Genomic DNA, 18953 nt, shown 5'->3' with positions numbered 1-18953 from the left:
GGCGCAAAGGAGATAATTTTCTGATGATTGTTTCACTCACGACTTAACATGTTTCTTAGATTTCAAATCTTAAAAAGTGAGTAAACAGAAAAACAGTACAAATTGCTATGAACGAAATTCAGCCTTTGGTTTTCAGGTCAAACTAGTTAAAAATGATATTCTATAATATGTATTGACATCTTTTGTTTTTCTTATGGTATTGTTTATTTACATATTGATACAAAAATGTAAAAAACAAAATGATGCGGTGCGGCTTATATCTGTTATATATAAGTTATTTGCACCTTGGATAGGTAAAAACTAATATAAGTTAAAAAAGATGCTAAATGCAGTGGCATAACTTTGATTTTATCATAATAATACGACTCTACGACTATTCCTAAAATATCTTTTACCCTACTAGAGTCTATCTAAGCTTACAAGCTCGGGTACGCATTTCTCAGTTTTAGACACGTAGGCCTAAAAGATACATATTGACATAAAATGTTTCACTAGCCAAGATATGTAGAGGAAGGTGGCATTTATATACAACAATTAAACTGTCTTTGATAACTAATTGCTGTTTGAGGTTTGCTCTAACGACGGTAAGCTTTTTTTAAATAGCTAAACTTGTTTTTAAATTTAAGGTTGTAAACTGTACAACGGGTTAGCCCATTTTTTTTTTTTGTTACAACTTTATCTGCATCCGGCTTTGCCATATGGACAGTGGACTGTTAATTGTTTTGAATTCACTCAGTCTGAAATTTGTCAACAAGACGAAAGGGGGTCACAATAGCAATGGAGCAAACATTTCCCTGTTTACAGCATTAATATACCTATGGTTATAATTTTATTTGTATGGTAGTATTCATTTCTGTTTTATTGTTTTTTTTATTTTTAGTTCATTTTGTTCTTTGGTATTTGATTTAAATTTGCATTTTATAATTAGAATGATTTGTCTTGAGTGCATTGATTTGTTTTTTAATATATATAAACAATACTTATTGACTTAATGTCTCTTGTCGTCAATCGTTTAAAACTCGTTTTGGTAAATATACTTAAACATGTTTGGTTACGTGGATTCACTTAATCGTGAGAGATCATTAAGCAGAACAAGTTGGATGTACTTTTTAGCATTCTTTAACTACGTTGCTTATTTCTGAAATTGGATATTTGAAATTTAATGTAGGATGTATTCTTCAGCATCAACAAAATAAATATTGGTTCTAATTTCGGTTTGTTCTTTTTAATATCGATATGACTTTAAAATTAAATAAAATATTTAAATGATTGAGCGATTGTTTATCATTGGTTTTGTTTTATTATATCTAAAACTATAACTTTGATTTTCCTTTCAGCTTAACAAAAACAGTATTGGATTTAAGAACTGTTTTGTTACCTTTGAAATTAAAGAAATAAAAAAAAATATTAAATTCTTTAAATAAGCGTAGATAAATATTGCATTAGCCTTAACAATAATTAAATAAAAAGAGAACGCGATTTAACGTTATATTTTGATATTTACACTTGCAAATGTTTTCCCTTATATAACACTGTTCGAGCAATCCGCTGTTATTTCTGCATAACATCATTATGGGTCAAGAGGTCAAAGTAGCGCATGAATAATATAGGTCACTACTTTTTCTATGTACACAAACTAATCGACTTGTGCTGAAACACACCTACAGTACAAGATATCGTAATGAAAACATAATTTAGGCATAAAAAATAAACGTATTTGTATTTTGTTATACGAAGTTTTATTCATTAATTCTCATAAAAAATATAACATTAATTGTGGGGATAAATGATTCATGTTAGATAACACGTTAGGCATGTAAACAGAATGTTTATGGTTCGACACAACTATATAAATGTAAATCTACACAACTACATTCAATTAATACACTGTGTTATGTAAACTGAAAAAAAAAATACACAGGTTGTAAGAGATCTTTTTTAAAATGAATTTTCTTAAAATGAAAAATAAATTAATGAAATTGCATATATCATTCTAAAAAAAATCATAATACTAATTTTGAAAGTCAAATACTGAGTTAAAGGAAAGATAAAGAATTAAATATTCTTTGTTTTAAAAACAAAGCGCGAGTCTTGTTATTATTTACATATGTGTTTTATTGGTGTAAGTTTCATTCAAATGTTGCATTTTTCTATTAATAATATCATTAAATATCATTTATGATCACATCGAATCAGTATGGTAATTTCATATTTTATATTATTTGTAAACAAACATAAGACATGAGCTTTGTTTACATAACAATAAATTCTTACCCCTGTATCTCTCTTATAACTTGACTTCTAACATTCAAATTATGGTCAATTATTCAAAATGTGCAAGTAAATCATTTTATGCATAAAGAAACTGAAAACAAAATTTTGATCTAAAATCGTGTCCAAGTCCCTTTAAAAAAAAACTTGTATAAAATAGTAAGGCTAAATTCCAATTTAAAAAAAATAGCTGTTTCCAAAAATGTTACATGTATATGAATATGTTATGTAAAAACATATGTTAGATGGATGGGTAGGAAAAATATAAATTAAGTACAATCGATAAAAAGTTTGCTGGTATATTCATCATGTGAACACAATTCATCCAGTAACATTTAAAGTTATGCAACATAAATTAGAATGTTATGAATGATGTGTATAGAACAAATTCTTCTGTGGTTGGCTCCATAAAAAGGCAGAATAAGGTTCCATTCTAATCCTCATGCATTCCATTCAAGAAATATTCATTAATGTCATGGTCTGGAAACTAAAATAGAATAAACATAAAGTGTTCAGAGAATTACATGTAATTTTTGCAAACATTGTGCACTCATCATATACTTACATGCATATATTCAATGACGTTATTTATGGAATGTGCAATTACTAACAATGTAATCTTTTCTATTGTTATACTTTCATGTTAAATACTGAAATCTGATTTGTTAAGACGCAGTTCATAATTAGTTCTATTACCCTCAGCGTTAGCAACGCACTTAGCAACGGGTAACATTACAAATTGTTACATGCGCGAAAATTGTGCGCGTACGGTTTGCTGTAGAATTAACGTTATTCCTATATAAAAGCGCAGTAAAATTTTCTTAAAAATTAAGACATTCAGTATAACAAAATAAATAGTGCCTGTTTGGGAGGATAACAGTTGAAATTGACACCCCCGAAAACCATTGTCAACCTCCGCTTCGCGTCGGCTGACAATGGTTTACTCGGGGTGTCAATTTCAACTGTTACCCTCCCAAACAGGCACTATTTATATAATGTAACACGCATGTAACATATGATTGTCTGTATGAGTTTTAACTATCAACATTCTATGTACACCAAAATATGATTGCATCAATAACAAAAACTAATCTGAAAAACATATTTCCAGCATAAGAAATTCATGGGATTTCTGCAAATCCCATTTTCTCAGAGAGTGTAAAACACATCTCTTAAAGTTTATAATATTTTCAAACTCCTGGTATTCCTTTCAGAGGTTCCCACCCCTTAAAATACAGATAATCAAGCAGATTTGCAACAAGATGCCCATATAAACCTTTCCCTTTTACACAAGACATTGTAGCTATTTAGATGACCTTGCTTGGCTTTCAATCAGCTTAAACCAAATATATCTACATATGGAAAACAAGCTGTAAGTTTATTACATGACAAAGAAGTACCTTCTGGGCTTCAGCAGACTAGACTGGGTCATTAGCAATATCAAATTGACAATATTTTCTATATTCCTGATCTTCAGATCATCTGGAAGCCGCAGGTAAATCTGTAGATTAGAAGAAAAAGGATACACTAGCTATCATTACAAAGCTAAATGCTGTCATTATCAAAACAAAAGGGTGTGTCCTAGATTACACTTTTTTATGGGCACATGCAGTATCTGAGACATGGTCAAAACATTACCATGATAACAGCTATAACAACTCATTAAGTGGGAAATGACATATAACTATAAAATTTGTTATGGTTTTCATACTTTCTCTCTCTCTCTCTCTCTCTCTCTCTCTCTCTCTCTCTCTCTCTCTCTCTCTCTCTCCATCTTTGTCAGCAATATTTCTAGTGCAAAGTGGCATTACTGAAATATATATATATATATATGGTTCATGGAAGCAAGGCAATCAATAACAATTACATGTACACTGTAATTACTCGCTCTCCTCTCTCTCTCTCTCTCTCTCTCTCTCTGAGTCTATCTCTCTCTCATACTCTCAATTACATACCAAATTCAGACCCTTGATTCATAAACACTCTCATCGTTAATAGATAAATAAGACATAAAGTAAACAGTTTGAATGAGATACAGATATCAAAACCTCATGTACAGTGTACATTGTACCTGTCGATGAAATTCTGTATGAAAATGACTGAAAGCATGATTGACACAAACTCAATATTGTAAAAAAAAAACATAAAATATTTTTTTAACGTATGCTACGTAACAATATGTGTAAAAACTGACTATAATACACCTGCATACACATTTCATACTAAAACATGTCTTTCAAGTCACATTTCACAACGACCATTAATTATCGACATTTTTGTAACATGTGTACTATACTTAATGCATTGTAGGCTTTTAAAAGAGTTTTTGAGTAGTTTAACAATGTAAGTAAGTAAGTTCTTACCGACGAATGACTACTCCTTAGCACATTTTAGATTGTTGACAAAATCGAGGATTGCTGTTCAGACTGTTTCATGCTGAACAAAATTTAACGAGATAAGGCTAATCACCCCAAACTTCGACTTCACATTAATAAACAATTGTTCTGCAACTTTAAATAATTTAAAAGCTTGCCAATATAAGAAACAAAAACTTTTACTTACTTTTTCCATTTAAACTCCTCTCTCGATTTTCACGAGTATGAGACTGGTCACGTTAAAATCCCGAGATATACGAAGTTTTGACTTTCTCGGGTTTTTTCATTCTTTCGTGAATATAAAAACCAGAAAGGTTCCGATTATGCTAATAAGGCTGTGAGGTGTGTTTCAATCGCTTGTTTTTAAATTTCTAACCGCTCTGCGACTTCAACACAGGTGGTACTATTCCGCCAAGCTTCAATCAGTTTTTTCAATTGTACAAGTGAATTTTCTTTTCTGTTTCCCTTTTAAATGATAAAAAAGTGTTGTCTCCTCAAAAGTAGTGTCATATTCATTTATCCCAATAATCAAATGCTTGCAACATTGTTGCACTATTTTTTGTTACGTCATTTTAATCGAAGCGGCTTTCTAGGTCATCTCAAAAGAGAACGTATGGAGCATTGTTAGTGTCATAATTTGCAACAAATGTAAATATAAGAAATAAGGTATCATTTTTGGATGTTTATCGGGATATAGATACGGGTTGGTACGTGATCAAATCTTCCATAAAGCCCTTCGGCCTTTATGGGATTTGATCACGTGACCAACCCGTATCTATATCCCGATAAACATCCAAAAATGATACCTTATTTCTTAATTAACGTACGCCCTACATTTTCCGCTTACAAAATAATGCACTTTGATTAAGTTACAGTGATATGCCGAGACGTGAATGTTCTTTTGTTTTACAACCGTTTTAAACTCAGACAAGACATAAAAAGCAACATCAATTGATTTTAAGATTTGTCAAACAATATACACCGGTGGAATGTTAATGAAAGATACGAAGAATATAGAATATTTATCAGGTTCGTAAGTTCAATCTGCATGGAATTCAACACATATCAGTTTTATTATTCTTTACGCCCAAAATTCCGTTATCTTTCGTATTCGAGGTAGGTGTTAATGTTAACCTCCAAGTAATTAAATCAAAATCTTATCAATTCTTAAAAGAACTGCTATTTTTTTCAAAATGTGAAACGGATATGTATAAAATGCAACAACACAATACAAAAAAAATAAGATTCAAAATGCTTTGTAAGGACAAAACACACCAAATAAATTAGTTTTATTCCCCATGATTTCTTTCAAAATCAATCATGTTTGTAAATACAGACCCTGAAACGTACTAGTACACAACACACTAGCTTGCTTAACGGTTCACACGAAACGTTAAACGGTTCATACGAATTCTAAATGGTTTGCACGAAAAACTGAATGGTGTACAAGAAACGATTCTCGAACGAAACAATCAGCCCGCTTTTCACATAATTTAAACACAATTTTAACTTAATCTATTTTCGCTTAATCGGGTCCTTTAAATGTTTAGCTCACATGAGCTGAAAGCAGGGGTGATATATATATATATATATATATATATATATATATATATATATATATATATATATATATATATATATATATATATATATATATATATATATATATATCTTCCTCGCTGTCAGCACTTACTAAAATTTTTGGACTGGCCCATAGTTTGTAAAACACATACAGGTAGCTCAGAAAAAAAGATCATGTTTTGATGGAAGGTCTTGCCAAATGTCAGTTCACCAAGCAACAGAAATATTCTGCTATTTGCAGGAATCACTTTATTCATAGGAAAACTCAGATTGGATAACAACAATATTGTGGTTTTGACAATGTATCATTGAATGTAGACAGTTCATTTCTGTGTATTTATCTCAGCATCGGAGAAATACTGTTTACCGGGTTATTTTCACTCTGTCAAATTTTCGCACGTCTACACTTGCAAAATTTTTCGCCCGGTCTTTAATTCGCTCAGACAAGTTATTTTTAAATAGATAAAATTTGCGACATTCAAATTTGCCCAGTCTTTAGTTCGCCCGCTGACAACTAGGGCGAATAGAGGAAAAACAAAGCGGGGCGTTATTTCCCGTTAAATAGTATACATCAAATACAACAGACGGACTATCACAACATAATACAACATAATATGTGGACCAAACAGGACGACAAACACTACTTGGTCGATGGCAATGGGTTTACTAAGCAAACAAAGACATTTTTTTAAGTAGCCCTAAGAGAATTTATTAAAATGCATTCCCGTAGTGGAAAACTACAAACACTTTTATAATTTTCAAAATTTGTAGCATTTTAACTGAAATTGTGTTAATTGAATACATAAAAAGACAACGTTTTTGAATATCAAATAAGATGATTTAATGAACAAGAATAAAGCTGTACTAATTATCATTGCACAATATGCAATTGTAATCAAGTAAATAAAAACAAAAAATTAAAACGTCTCAAAAATATTTGAAGGACCATATGTGTTAAAATAATTTTGATACTTGAAATCTTGACTTTTTTAAGATATATGTTTGATTAAGTATAATTTACAATGCAAGATGCCCATTTACCGTAAGGTTTCTCTCCCAAACATATGTTATTACATGTACCTGCTATTCCTATCAAACAATAAGTTAAAATTTATTTCACTTTCTAACTTTATTGTACATTTGGTGAACATTTATTTTTGTCATTGATTAGATTAATTACCGACTGGCCAATCGAAAACATTAACCAAGATAATACATGAACCTCGTCAAATTTATTCAGTTTCCTAGTAAGGATGATTCTCCGGCGTATCCTCTCTCTACCTGTTGAATAATACATAATATAATAATATAATTTTGGATACACTTATATTTACATTTCAATAAAAGTTTAAATAAAATGTAGTAGAAACTAAAGCGATAGGTATGTAGCTGATATTTTGATTGTAATGATAGCGGTGATGAAAGGGAACTATAATTGACAATGTCGACTGCGAATTTGAAGAGGACATTATTCAGGCTTCTAGTTCCCAATGGTGATTCCCCCGCCTGGCCCCTCTCTACCTGTGTTATAAAACCGATATGCTTCATACTTCAACTACACTTTATAACTCTCATGTTTGTAGACATTTCATATACTGTGGTTTGATTAATATTAAAGGGCATCAGTTTTCAAGGATAAAGTGAACATCACAGTTTCAAGGATACGTAAATACGTGGCCAATGATCCTATCAATTCAAAATGTTAAAAGAATTTGCACTTCAATGAGCATTTAATTTCGTGGATCAAAACTTAAAAACAAAATCAACAAAAATTGGTATTCAACGAATATTGATGAATCCACAGTATATCGCTTCCGTTTTTAAAACGTCTGATGAATCATATCTTTATCTGTCAAAGAACCAAATGTACAATTATACATTAATTATACCTCAACATCTCATATTCAATCTTAGACAAAGTACTATTTTGGCTGAATAATAATTGAATGAAAAACAACATTAAGAACCTGACATAAAAAGGATATCAATTAGGAGAAAAGGTGATATATTAACCTCATTTAATTTATCAAGATAGATGGTGTTCTGTGGTGAAGGTCCAGGAGCTCTTCTCTTAACCTGTTTCTCATTAAAATTTACATTTACGTATCCACTCAAAGGAGGCCCTATTAATTGCATCATTTCATATGGATACACGTTGTATCAATACATCAACAAAGCATATGCATTGGGGATCTTTTAATTTGAGAAGATATATTTCAAGTGAAATTGTAAATTTCATTTTCTGTCACGAAGAATAAAAATAGATTGTTTACCATTTGATACGATTCGCATCTCTTAAAACTTTGGTGTGTTGTAGGTTCATACACATCTCATAGATTTTAAAATCCTGTGAAGTAAATTCTGCGTTTGCAGTTTTTTTCCCTATGATATGAATTGAAACTTTGAGAAAATACCATTCTAAATGTAAACTATTTAATTTTGTTACAAACTTTTGCACATTTGCAACTCTTTGAGGACGACTATTTTGTTTTCGTATTCTTACATTTTGTTTTGTGTACGTTTTTTGTTTGTAAATAATGTGTTAACATGTTTATTTTATGTTACAAAATGTAGTATGTTTCTGCCTTGTAAAATTGTGCGTAATGCTTAGACATTTTATCGCCACCGAGTAACATGTCGATGTAGATGTAGGTACATGTGAAATCTCTACAGCGATAACTTTGAACTGTTAATAGGTCGACGGAGTATAGGATAGAATTTGTAAGGAAAGCGGCGATTAAAGAGAAACATGGCCTATTTACGAAAAGCTGAAGCTGCAGTTAATCAATATCGTGTGAGGTGAACTGTTGTACAAATGTATAATTAAGACGTATGTTCAAAAGGAGTGAAATTCAGTAAAATGTCCAAAGCGAGTAAGATACGGCAACTCTCGGCGATCAATTAAGTAAAAATTTCTTTGAGCAATTTTACGTCACAACAAGCAGCATGACGTCGTATTTTACTGAAGAAATTTGTCATTGCTCTTGTCCAAATTATAAAAACCGCTGGCCTATTATGTCAAATAAAAGCTCTTCTAAATGCATGTATATAAAATTTTTCTATATTTATTGATGACGTCACAAGTAACTTTAATAGATGAAATCAATACAAGGGTAAACGTATTTTAAATGCAGTGTAAACAATGCCGAAATAAGACTTATTTATACAGATATCCCAGATTTAAATAAATATCAGCTAGTATTTTATCAGGGTTAATCAGGCATGCGTATTTCGTTTTATTAGCAAATGTTATATTTATGTAAGCAGATATAACAACATAACTGACAAAAGGAATATAAAAATACATGTTTTTATATGTTTAGGTGATATTTAGATCCAAAATAAATAGCACATAATCCGTCATCCGTCTCGATTTTTCATCATATTTTCAACAACAATGGCATTGCATTTTAGGTTATTAAATTTCATGTATAAAATATCGTGAAATGATAGATAAAGCAATTCAAATGAAGTAGTACCAAATAACTATTTTGACCTTAAATCAGTTTGGCTACAATAGTTTTCAAACGCTTGACTTTTGGTTAAATGTAAAATTTGAACTCAACATATTTGAATAAACTAAACCCTGTCTTAAGTTTCTGCTGTCCCCACTTGTTGTTTAAGATTTTGACAACCATATATACCTTAGTGCCAAAGACTTCGTTTATCTACCAGACTGAAAAAGTCCAAACAATTCGTTTTGAACCACCCCCATCCACTCCTACCGCTTCATGCTTCGATACACAGCCAAAGACGAAAAGTCTACGGGGGTTTCGCATTGCAGCTGACATGAGAACAAGATGATGACGTTGAACACGTGTGCTAATTTTTGTTAGGTAATCCCGAGTAGAGATAAGATGTAATAATAATTCCCATTATAAATCTTCGTAAGAATTTACTGTTCATGTTAATTGTTGCGGGTAAAAATAGATGAAGTATTAATATATAAATCACCCCCTTCCCTCTTATATTACATATGGTATAACAAACATTGTTCGAACCAAGAAAAACGGCAAACAAAAGCAAAGCGAACACGAACCTTTTCCAAAAGAAAAGAAAAACAGAGGCAGGATCAGGTGCCATAAAAGAGAGAGCACCCTACGCCAACCGGTCACACCTGCCGTGTTCATTTTGTCTTATCTGGAAAAACAGAACACTCATCCAGGTCATTAGTAACAATTATTATGACAAACGTCATTCAGTATGAGATCGACTTGACTGTATTTGTTGACAGGTACATGTATGTGTATTGTAGCTAAAATTCATCAACAAGTATTGGATTTTTTGGGGCATATTTTAAATGTCAATAAGGATGAAGCACGTACGGGATAAGAAAAAACAAAAGGGAAAAAAATACAAACAGATTTTAGTGAGTTCTGCACTTGTCCCGTTTATACTTGAAGTTTTCATGATATGTAATATTTTGATAATTAACAAACACCTCATCAAATTAATTCAATCAATTGTCCCATTTTCACACGTTCGTACCGCATCGTTTTTCTTGGTTTTTGTGCTTTCACACCAAACTGATATTAATTTACAATGGCCCTTTGCATTGAAAAGCTGATTGATTATGATAGTGTAAATAGTTCCGTTTTTTAAGATACGTAGTTTTTTTAAGGGATATTATTTTTATTTAAGGTGGTTTGATACATCTGGCAACATTAATGTATGTTGATTAAAGTGCATTACAATTTAAATACGTTCGTTGGAAAGTTGAACATCCGTTGAACTTAGTCATTTTTGGCAAACTATTGTATTTAGGGTACCACTATTGTACAGATAACTCCTCCTACAGTTTGTTTTTAAGATAGAAAATTGTTCTTCGCTCTTTGAACGTTTATCAGAGGTGTGCATATTGCTAAGATTTCGATTTCTGATGATTTATTTTAAAAAAACCCAGCTGTTGAAGTATTGCATATAGAGTAGCCCATTTCTCGTGACAGGTAGTGGTCATCAATTCAGAGTTGACAAATGGATTAAAGATACTGTAAACACAAGAGAAAGCCCGGTTTGCTGTCACATTGACAACTTTTCTCTTGTTCAAACGTAAATATAGCAATAAACAGCAATGTAAAACAGTTTACGGGGATATGAAGTTGGTTGGTGCGTGATCAAATCTACTGATAAGCCCTTTGGGTTTTAAAGAGTTTGATCATGTAACCAACCAACTTCATATCTCTGTTAACTTTTTTATATTGTCGTAAATAAAGTTTGACAATATTTGCAATGACAAGAATGTAATCGCTGAAAATCTGTCATCTGTTAAGGTCAAGATATAGTAAATGATTCCAGAGTGTCTTTTTGGTGCGTAATCCATTTTGACGTCATAATTGATTTGATGAATCTTTTCCCGAATTTTACGGCTTTAAAGGAATTATGCAGAAAATAAAACAATATTTTGACATTCTGAACTTAATCAAGGGAAAAGTAATCCCGGTATCTATGTTCAATTTGACATCGTTTTAAAAACAATGAGCCCCGATACACCATATAAAACAAAGATATTGTTTTGAAGCATCAAAAAAGGAATTTATATCGTGATTTTCATAAACCTGTAGGCACCTTACAATTACTAGATCTTGACCTTAAGAAGAAATCCTTATGAAAATGATAGTTTTCAATAACACTCTTAATAAATCAAATTATTATCAATATCAAAGGTATATCGAACAAACATCAACCTTTAGACCATTCAAAGAATAGCAAAACAATTCGTCAGTGATTCGTGCTATTTACGACACTAATCATTCGATTAGTTTGAATTTTTTAATGGCGACGCATTGAAGCTGCATTATCCTAATTGGAAAATATTTTTAAGTTATATGGGACAACTCCATATTGTAACGTTTTATTTTTCGAAATAAACAGTAAAATCAAGTGTAAATTTATATAATGCTTCTTTCCAAAAACTGTCACTTAACAGCGTAGCGAAGTGGTGTAGAGGTTTCACTACTAATCTGTACGTCATTTGTTCAAATCTCGTTGGGAATCAAAAATAAAAATACCTTTCAAAATATTGTCAATTATTTAATTAAAAATTGTAAAATCTAAAAAAATGAAAATCTTTTAATTATTATGTCCTTTAATACACATTTATACCGACAGTTATCCCATACAACCGTCAATATAAAATACTTTCCATAAAAAAGACTACGTATCTTAAAAAGTATTGCACGTTCAGCTATTTACACTATCATAACTGATCACCTTTCAACGATTTGAATTGTTAATGTAAAATAAATCGATTTAGCATAAAAACACACAAACCACCAAACGTGTTACGAGCGTGTAAAAAAGGATCACCGTTTAGAATTGTCTACAGTTATGATGTTTCATTCATCATCTGCATTTTATTTGCAGCCATTATAAACACAATACAGTCCAGGAATACGAAAAACAAATATGTAGTCATGCCTCTCTTTCATTAGCTAATACAATTTATAAAGCCATTAACTTTATTTTTGGTGATTTTCTTATTACAATAATTTATATATTAGAAGTAGGGTATTTATAAGTTGATAGTGCAATTCCAGAATAAGGTCAGAGTTGATTTTATGGACTGCGAATTGTAAAGCTTTAATTTAAGGTGGCAAACTAGTCCTGGAACTAGTTTTTCAAACTAGCAGAAAACTACTTGATTGTGTTCGATAGCAGGATGTATAAGATGTATGAAAAAAATGACAATAACAAATCGTCAACCATCTAAAAAAATCCATAAAACGAAATACGAATTCAAAGCAGAGCAACACGGACCTCCAAAAAGATAGAGGTAGGATCAGGTGCCGAGGAGGAGTGAGCATCCTCTGCTTACCGGTCACACCCGCCGTGTGTCCACACCGCAATCGGGAAAAAAACGGACACGTCCGTTGACAATTAGGTGATTAGTTATGTAAAGGATTGTATTTGTTAACAAGGTCGTTTTATCGACCCTAGAACTTATGAAAAGATTACTTCAAACGACACTGTTGATATTTCAGTTTTATCGACTTGTTTGTCAGTAGCTTGCCTTCCCTAACAAACTGTTCATACGAAGAACAAGTCTCTGTGTATCGAATTAACTGAGAAACAGAAACACAATATGCAGGTGATGAAAGCATATTGCTACGTAAGTAAGGAAAGTTAACTATAAAAATTTAGGTCATCACGTTTATCATAACATTTTGTTGTTAGGTTACCATCAATGTTCATTTCCAGTAAAATATAAACGCTAGCAATTTAGGATATTTTTTTTAACAGTAACAATTTAGTAAATATGAATATAATCCCAAGTATACAGCATTATCGTCGGTCGGATAATCTAACTCTGACCTTTGGTGATATACAAACCAATCGATTGCTACGAACAATTTAACAGAAGAATCGATATCCATCTTGTGACGTAATGTCTGAAAAGTATACATGTTAATGTAGTAAGGTACCTCAAATTCATTTAATACCAACAATCTGATTGTGAGATTGTTATTAAATGTGTTTATAACAAAAACAACAATAAAAGCATATTTCGTAATTGATAATATATTCATTTAAACAGCTGTAGAGTAACTTCCAAATATTCAATACCCATAATATAAAGTTAAACTTTACCCTGTTTTTTTCCACAAAATGATAAATGATAATGATATCAAGTGAAGGCAAAATATCTCAATTTTATCAAAATCGCAGCTAGAGTCCTATGTTCTCTTTGATTAAAAAGTTATCAAAATACCTCTCCAACCTTTATACAGTTTGCACGTAAAATTGTGTGTTGCATCAAATTAACACAAAGCACGATATCTTATTAGCACTTTTCAAGTTAAGCACTGATCACACTGCTTTCCGATCAAATATACACGATATTCAACTTTTAGTCATTACGTCATTTTTATTTTGGTCTAAAGTTTGTTGCTTTTATATTTGAATATGTACATAATAACTAAAATAGAGTCCAAGTAAACCCCAAAAGAAGACAAAAGAAGGGGTTTATTGGGATCAACTCTGCTTTTAAGTTAGGTCTGATCGGTACTGTGGATGGAAGAAAAAACGACCTTGATTTAAGAACACCTCTAATATATGCCCAATTGATCTGTAAAAGAACAATTTCATATATTAAAAACTGTAGGAGGAGTTATAAGTACAATAAGGGTACCCTTCCAGCAGCCATTCGCCCGCCCGTTATTTTTACCATTTTAATAATTTTTCCTTGAAAAACCTTGTTAAACAGACAAATCGATCAGAACTGTTAAAATGACCGAAATGTTATGTTTATAATAATCCAAGCGATAAGCGCTGGCTATGATCATTGTGACGTCGCGAAAAAGTTCATACAGAATTCAACGTTTTTGCTATTCCCTATGTTAATATAAGAAAACATATTAGCAAATGTAAATATTTCAATTTCAACTTTATTGTTAATTTGTTGTACAGTAATATCTCTGTCAGTGGATGAATTCATCTTCCCCATGGCCAACTAAAACCGTCAATAGTTATCTGCCTTTTCAACAACGGGTAACTCTCCGGTTTTACCCTGTCAACAACAATTTGTAGTTATTTTATGTTACAATTGGGAACTTCTTGATGGTTATACTGTAATTTTTTTGAATTTAACAAAACTGTAATAAATCGTAACACTAACATTTGCAACAAATGAAGATTTTACCTCGTTTGGTCCATCCAAGTTTCTCCTGAATGGAAGGGACGGGTTTCCAATAACACTTCTTTTCATCTGTTATACATTTGTTTTGTTAAGATGTCAATTCCATGGAAAATATTTAGTTCAGGAGGAAAATATATCAACATCAAATCAACAACTATAATCATTTAAAACGTACATTTGTAAATATCATGTATGTGAATCATCTTTGAATAGAGTAAAACAAAATAACTCACGTCACTATGATATCATATAGTGACACAGCATATATGTGTTAAAATGTAAAATGGATGTAATTTTCCCTTTTGTTATACCCTTTTATATGAACCTGCAGTGTATCCAATGATTAGTTTTAATAATTAAATTGAATATAACAATTCTCAAATTGATACCTACAATTTCATTTCAATTCAAGTTGTTAGAAACGAGTTAGAAAGCAGAACGATGATATGACACTCATAATATTATTATTCCGTTCAATAATGGTTATGTTTATTTTGTTATATAATATGTTTATGTTTTTGGTATGTCTTTCTTTTTTAAATTAATTTATCTTTACAGTATTTTTATGGATTTTAAAAATTATCTATCTTTTTTTATTCTAATCAACTTTTATCTGCATTATTTTAGTAGAGAAGATCAAGCGCCATCTTATTTATATTGATACGATAACTTTTAAAAATGTTACGTTCCATAGAATTTTTTTTATAATACGCATTATCAACATCGGTCATGTATAAAAATAATAGCAAAGGCATTGTATCAATGCCATTTAAATGCAACCAAAACATCTACACCACTACCACATGAAATAAAGAATTAGCAAAATTTGTACCTCGTCTAATCCATACAAGTTTCTTTCAGCAAGAGGTGCATTTCCAAAAAAACTTCGTTTTCCCTGTTTTACAAAATGTTTGTATTTTTGAGTACAAATGTGAAAAAAGAGGGATATTAAAAACAAAGGAAAAATCAACAACAACAAAAGTCAAAGGAATATTTGAAATTTTGTTATATATTTCTTTAATTTGTTAAACGTAAAACATCCTCTTTAACTCTTAAACGTGATTCTTTTAGCATGTCTACTACATTTGTATTTATTTTTTTTATTTTTAATATATATTTGTGTTTTCAGTATTTTTTTTTCGTATCTATGTTTTCTTATATTTTTTTTTTGATCTTATCTTTTTATATTTTTGCTAAATAATAATTGATTGAAAAGCAACAATAAGAATAAATCCAGATAAAAGGTAAACTAATAAGGAAAAACTGTGATATATTTACCTCATTGAGTTCATTTAGATAATTTGTATTCTGGGGTGACGGTCCAGCAACTCCTCTTTTTATCTGTTTCACATAAAGATAAACATTTATATTTCAGTATCCACTCAAAGACTCAAATAAGACATTTTTAATCGCATCAGTCCATACGATTAAAGTCCATTTATGTTTTCTTATTATATTTTTTTCATTGTTGTATCTTATCTATTTATATTTTTGTTACAATATAGATGATCACACATGGTCTCTTTGAACACAATAACTTTTTGAAGATATTACGCTCCTTACAATATATTTCAGATTTGGTCAAATCAGTACATATCAAGTAGGAATAATATACCACACTATCGTATCAATGTCAATAAATTCATTAAAAGCAACATAACCCATAAGTGATAGTTGATACCTCGTCTAATCCATTCAAGTTTCTTTCAGACAGAAGTGGTGGGTTTCCAATTACTCCTCGTTTTTCCTGTTTCAATATTTTTATACATATTTAAGTCCAATTTGAATTTCAGAGGGACACTAACACAACGAACAATTAAGAAAATAAAGCCAAATGATTATATAGATCACTGACAATTCACATCATATTTCTTAAACTAAACCAAATGTTTAACGTAAATATATATAATATAATAAAAAAAGTGATAGTTTCTACCTCGTCTAATTTATCCAAGGTTCTACCAGTAAAAGGTGGATTTCCAGCAAATGATCGTTTCCCCTGTTTCACAAAATGATTGTATTTGTTTAGTACAAATATGAAAAAAAGAGGGAAAATCAAACAGTACAAACATGAAAAAAAAGCCAAAATATTATATTAATCATTTGAAATTTTGATAAAACAAAAAAAAAAAAACAATAGAAAAAAATAACAAAAATCTACCTGCGAATACTTAATGGACTTAAATCGAAATTACAAGTGATAAAATTAAGATTTTTTTTTTTTTTTTACCAATTTTGTTTTTGATTTCTATGTCAACTAAATACTTTTAATTTCCTCTGTTTTTTTCATCTCTGAATATTTACATCTACGAAGTATTATTCTCTGTATTTCTTACGATAACTTATAGTTAATTCATAACTCTCTAGAAACAGCCAGACTGAAATCTACACGCCCCGTTGATCGATTGCTCAAAATCTACAGCGGCTGAAACTGACAAGAAAATGACAGGACTGAAATTGACACGCCCTTCTTATCAATTTAGCTAAACTTACAGCGACCTAAGAAAAATCATTGACTGCACGAAACAATCATGACGATGTCAGACTGAAAGTCTCAGAGGAGACGATTGGACTGTTTCATTTAGCTAATGTACTTACGTACATTAATAGTAATTTCGTGATTTTTACTTACTTTTCATAATCAATTTATTAATAAGTTAAAAGAAAGATGTTAATATAAACAATAAAATTCTTTCTTTGATGATTCATGAATCACCAAAGAAAGCATTTCATTGTTTAAATAAAGCATACCATCTCGTTTATAATAGTTTTGAAATAGATTAATGCTTCGAAGGTTTCATAGAATAGTACAAACCGGTAGGGGTTGTATATTGCTTATGCAATAATCTAAGAATGCTTATTTTTTTAGTAGATTTTGATACAAATTATCTTCGTGTTATAAAACACATTGCTGTTGTGTCTTTTTACCTTTTGAAGTCCGTTTAAGTTTCTCTCCGCTAGGTCTGGACTTATTCTTCCTGGAATGTTAGTTAGATAAGTAGTTATATACAGAAGGATTACTTCAAACATGCATCTAATTAAGGCAAAATTGTCTTTAAATGTCGTCAGGCGCCATGTTTACATTTAGAACAATGTATTGCTTTATTAGTATACTTCTGCGAAATGACCAATTGATCACACCAATTTTAAAAATGATTGCTACTGGATTTGCTTCTGCAACAACAAATAACTGAAATTAGCTTATCTTTATCAAAGTAAGAGCCGATTCAACTATTATCAATACTTACAAACAATATACACGTGTCATGCTTTTAAACGTTTAACGGCATTTCCCCTTAAATATCATTAATATGCTGTCATTTTGGAGTAAAATGAAATCATTTTTTGTTCAACTGCAGTTCCTTTTTTGGCTTTGGGTTTACAAAGTTAATGGAAAATATGGGAACTGCAATATGTTTTTGTTAAAATGTTACTACGCCATACATGATTAAACGTTTATATTCTACAACACATATCTTACCCTGAACAGGAATCAAGTTCACCAACACAGCGCCATAGACAACAGACAGTTTGAGCACGAGCGCCATCTTACCGGTATGTACGGCAGGACTGCTACCTTATTCTTTATATACGGTTTTCATCCGCACCCCATCATCATAAAACCCAGTTAATCGTTACGAACATGTCTTCTTGAAAGCAATATAACTTTTCGACAGTTTAAAAATCAAACATGCATTAAAATTATAACACTTTGATATATAAAGCTTTTACATTATATATATAAAAATTCAGCCCATGTGCTACAGACATGTCTTCTTGAGTATGATACAAATTTACCATCCTTTTATAAATCAGTCATTCGATAAAATCATGATGCATTAAATACGTACATTAAATATAGATGAATCAATGATGCGGTGATAAGTATAGCCGTTATTTGGAAACCGGTTCAATTATCACGAGTGATGTTCTTGTCTAATATATCTATTTATTTTAATGTTATAAAAAATATTACCCCTTTTCCAAGTGTATATAACAATTGTATAAAAGAAAACGGACTAAGCTTGGAGCGATGTTTTTTAATAACATTTCTTATTTGCCATAAACATGTATCTGCGCAGGCAATATGG

The 18953-nt window shown here is 30.8% G+C and overlaps 1 protein-coding gene and 1 long non-coding RNA gene across 2 annotated transcripts; both read right to left on the bottom strand.

Annotated features, from left to right (window-relative positions):
• Positions 1-1862: 1862 nt before the first annotated feature.
• On the bottom strand, positions 1863-4995 carry LOC136274669 (uncharacterized). The gene is made up of 3 exons (XR_010713091.1): positions 4635-4995; positions 3672-3772; positions 1863-2758 (listed from the first exon to the last, which is right to left on the bottom strand). It is a non-coding gene; the product is annotated as an uncharacterized lncRNA (long non-coding RNA).
• A 9632-nt stretch (positions 4996-14627) lies between these two features.
• LOC136275508 (uncharacterized) lies at positions 14628-18410 on the bottom strand. The gene is made up of 8 exons (XM_066084920.1): positions 18344-18410; positions 17791-17840; positions 16799-16861; positions 16544-16609; positions 16141-16203; positions 15695-15757; positions 14866-14931; positions 14628-14733 (listed from the first exon to the last, which is right to left on the bottom strand). Exons 1-8 carry the CDS (start codon positions 18408-18410, stop codon positions 14686-14688), a joined length of 486 nt encoding a protein of 161 aa, XP_065940992.1. The 3' UTR covers positions 14628-14685.
• Positions 18411-18953: the final 543 nt, after the last annotated feature.

Source organism: Magallana gigas, chromosome 1 (genome assembly GCF_963853765.1).
Source record: "Magallana gigas chromosome 1, xbMagGiga1.1, whole genome shotgun sequence".
Lineage (NCBI taxonomy): Eukaryota > Metazoa > Mollusca > Bivalvia > Ostreida > Ostreidae > Magallana > Magallana gigas.
The sequence above is the reverse complement of the archived record's forward strand: the minus strand, read 5'-3'. Positions and strand labels throughout refer to the sequence as shown.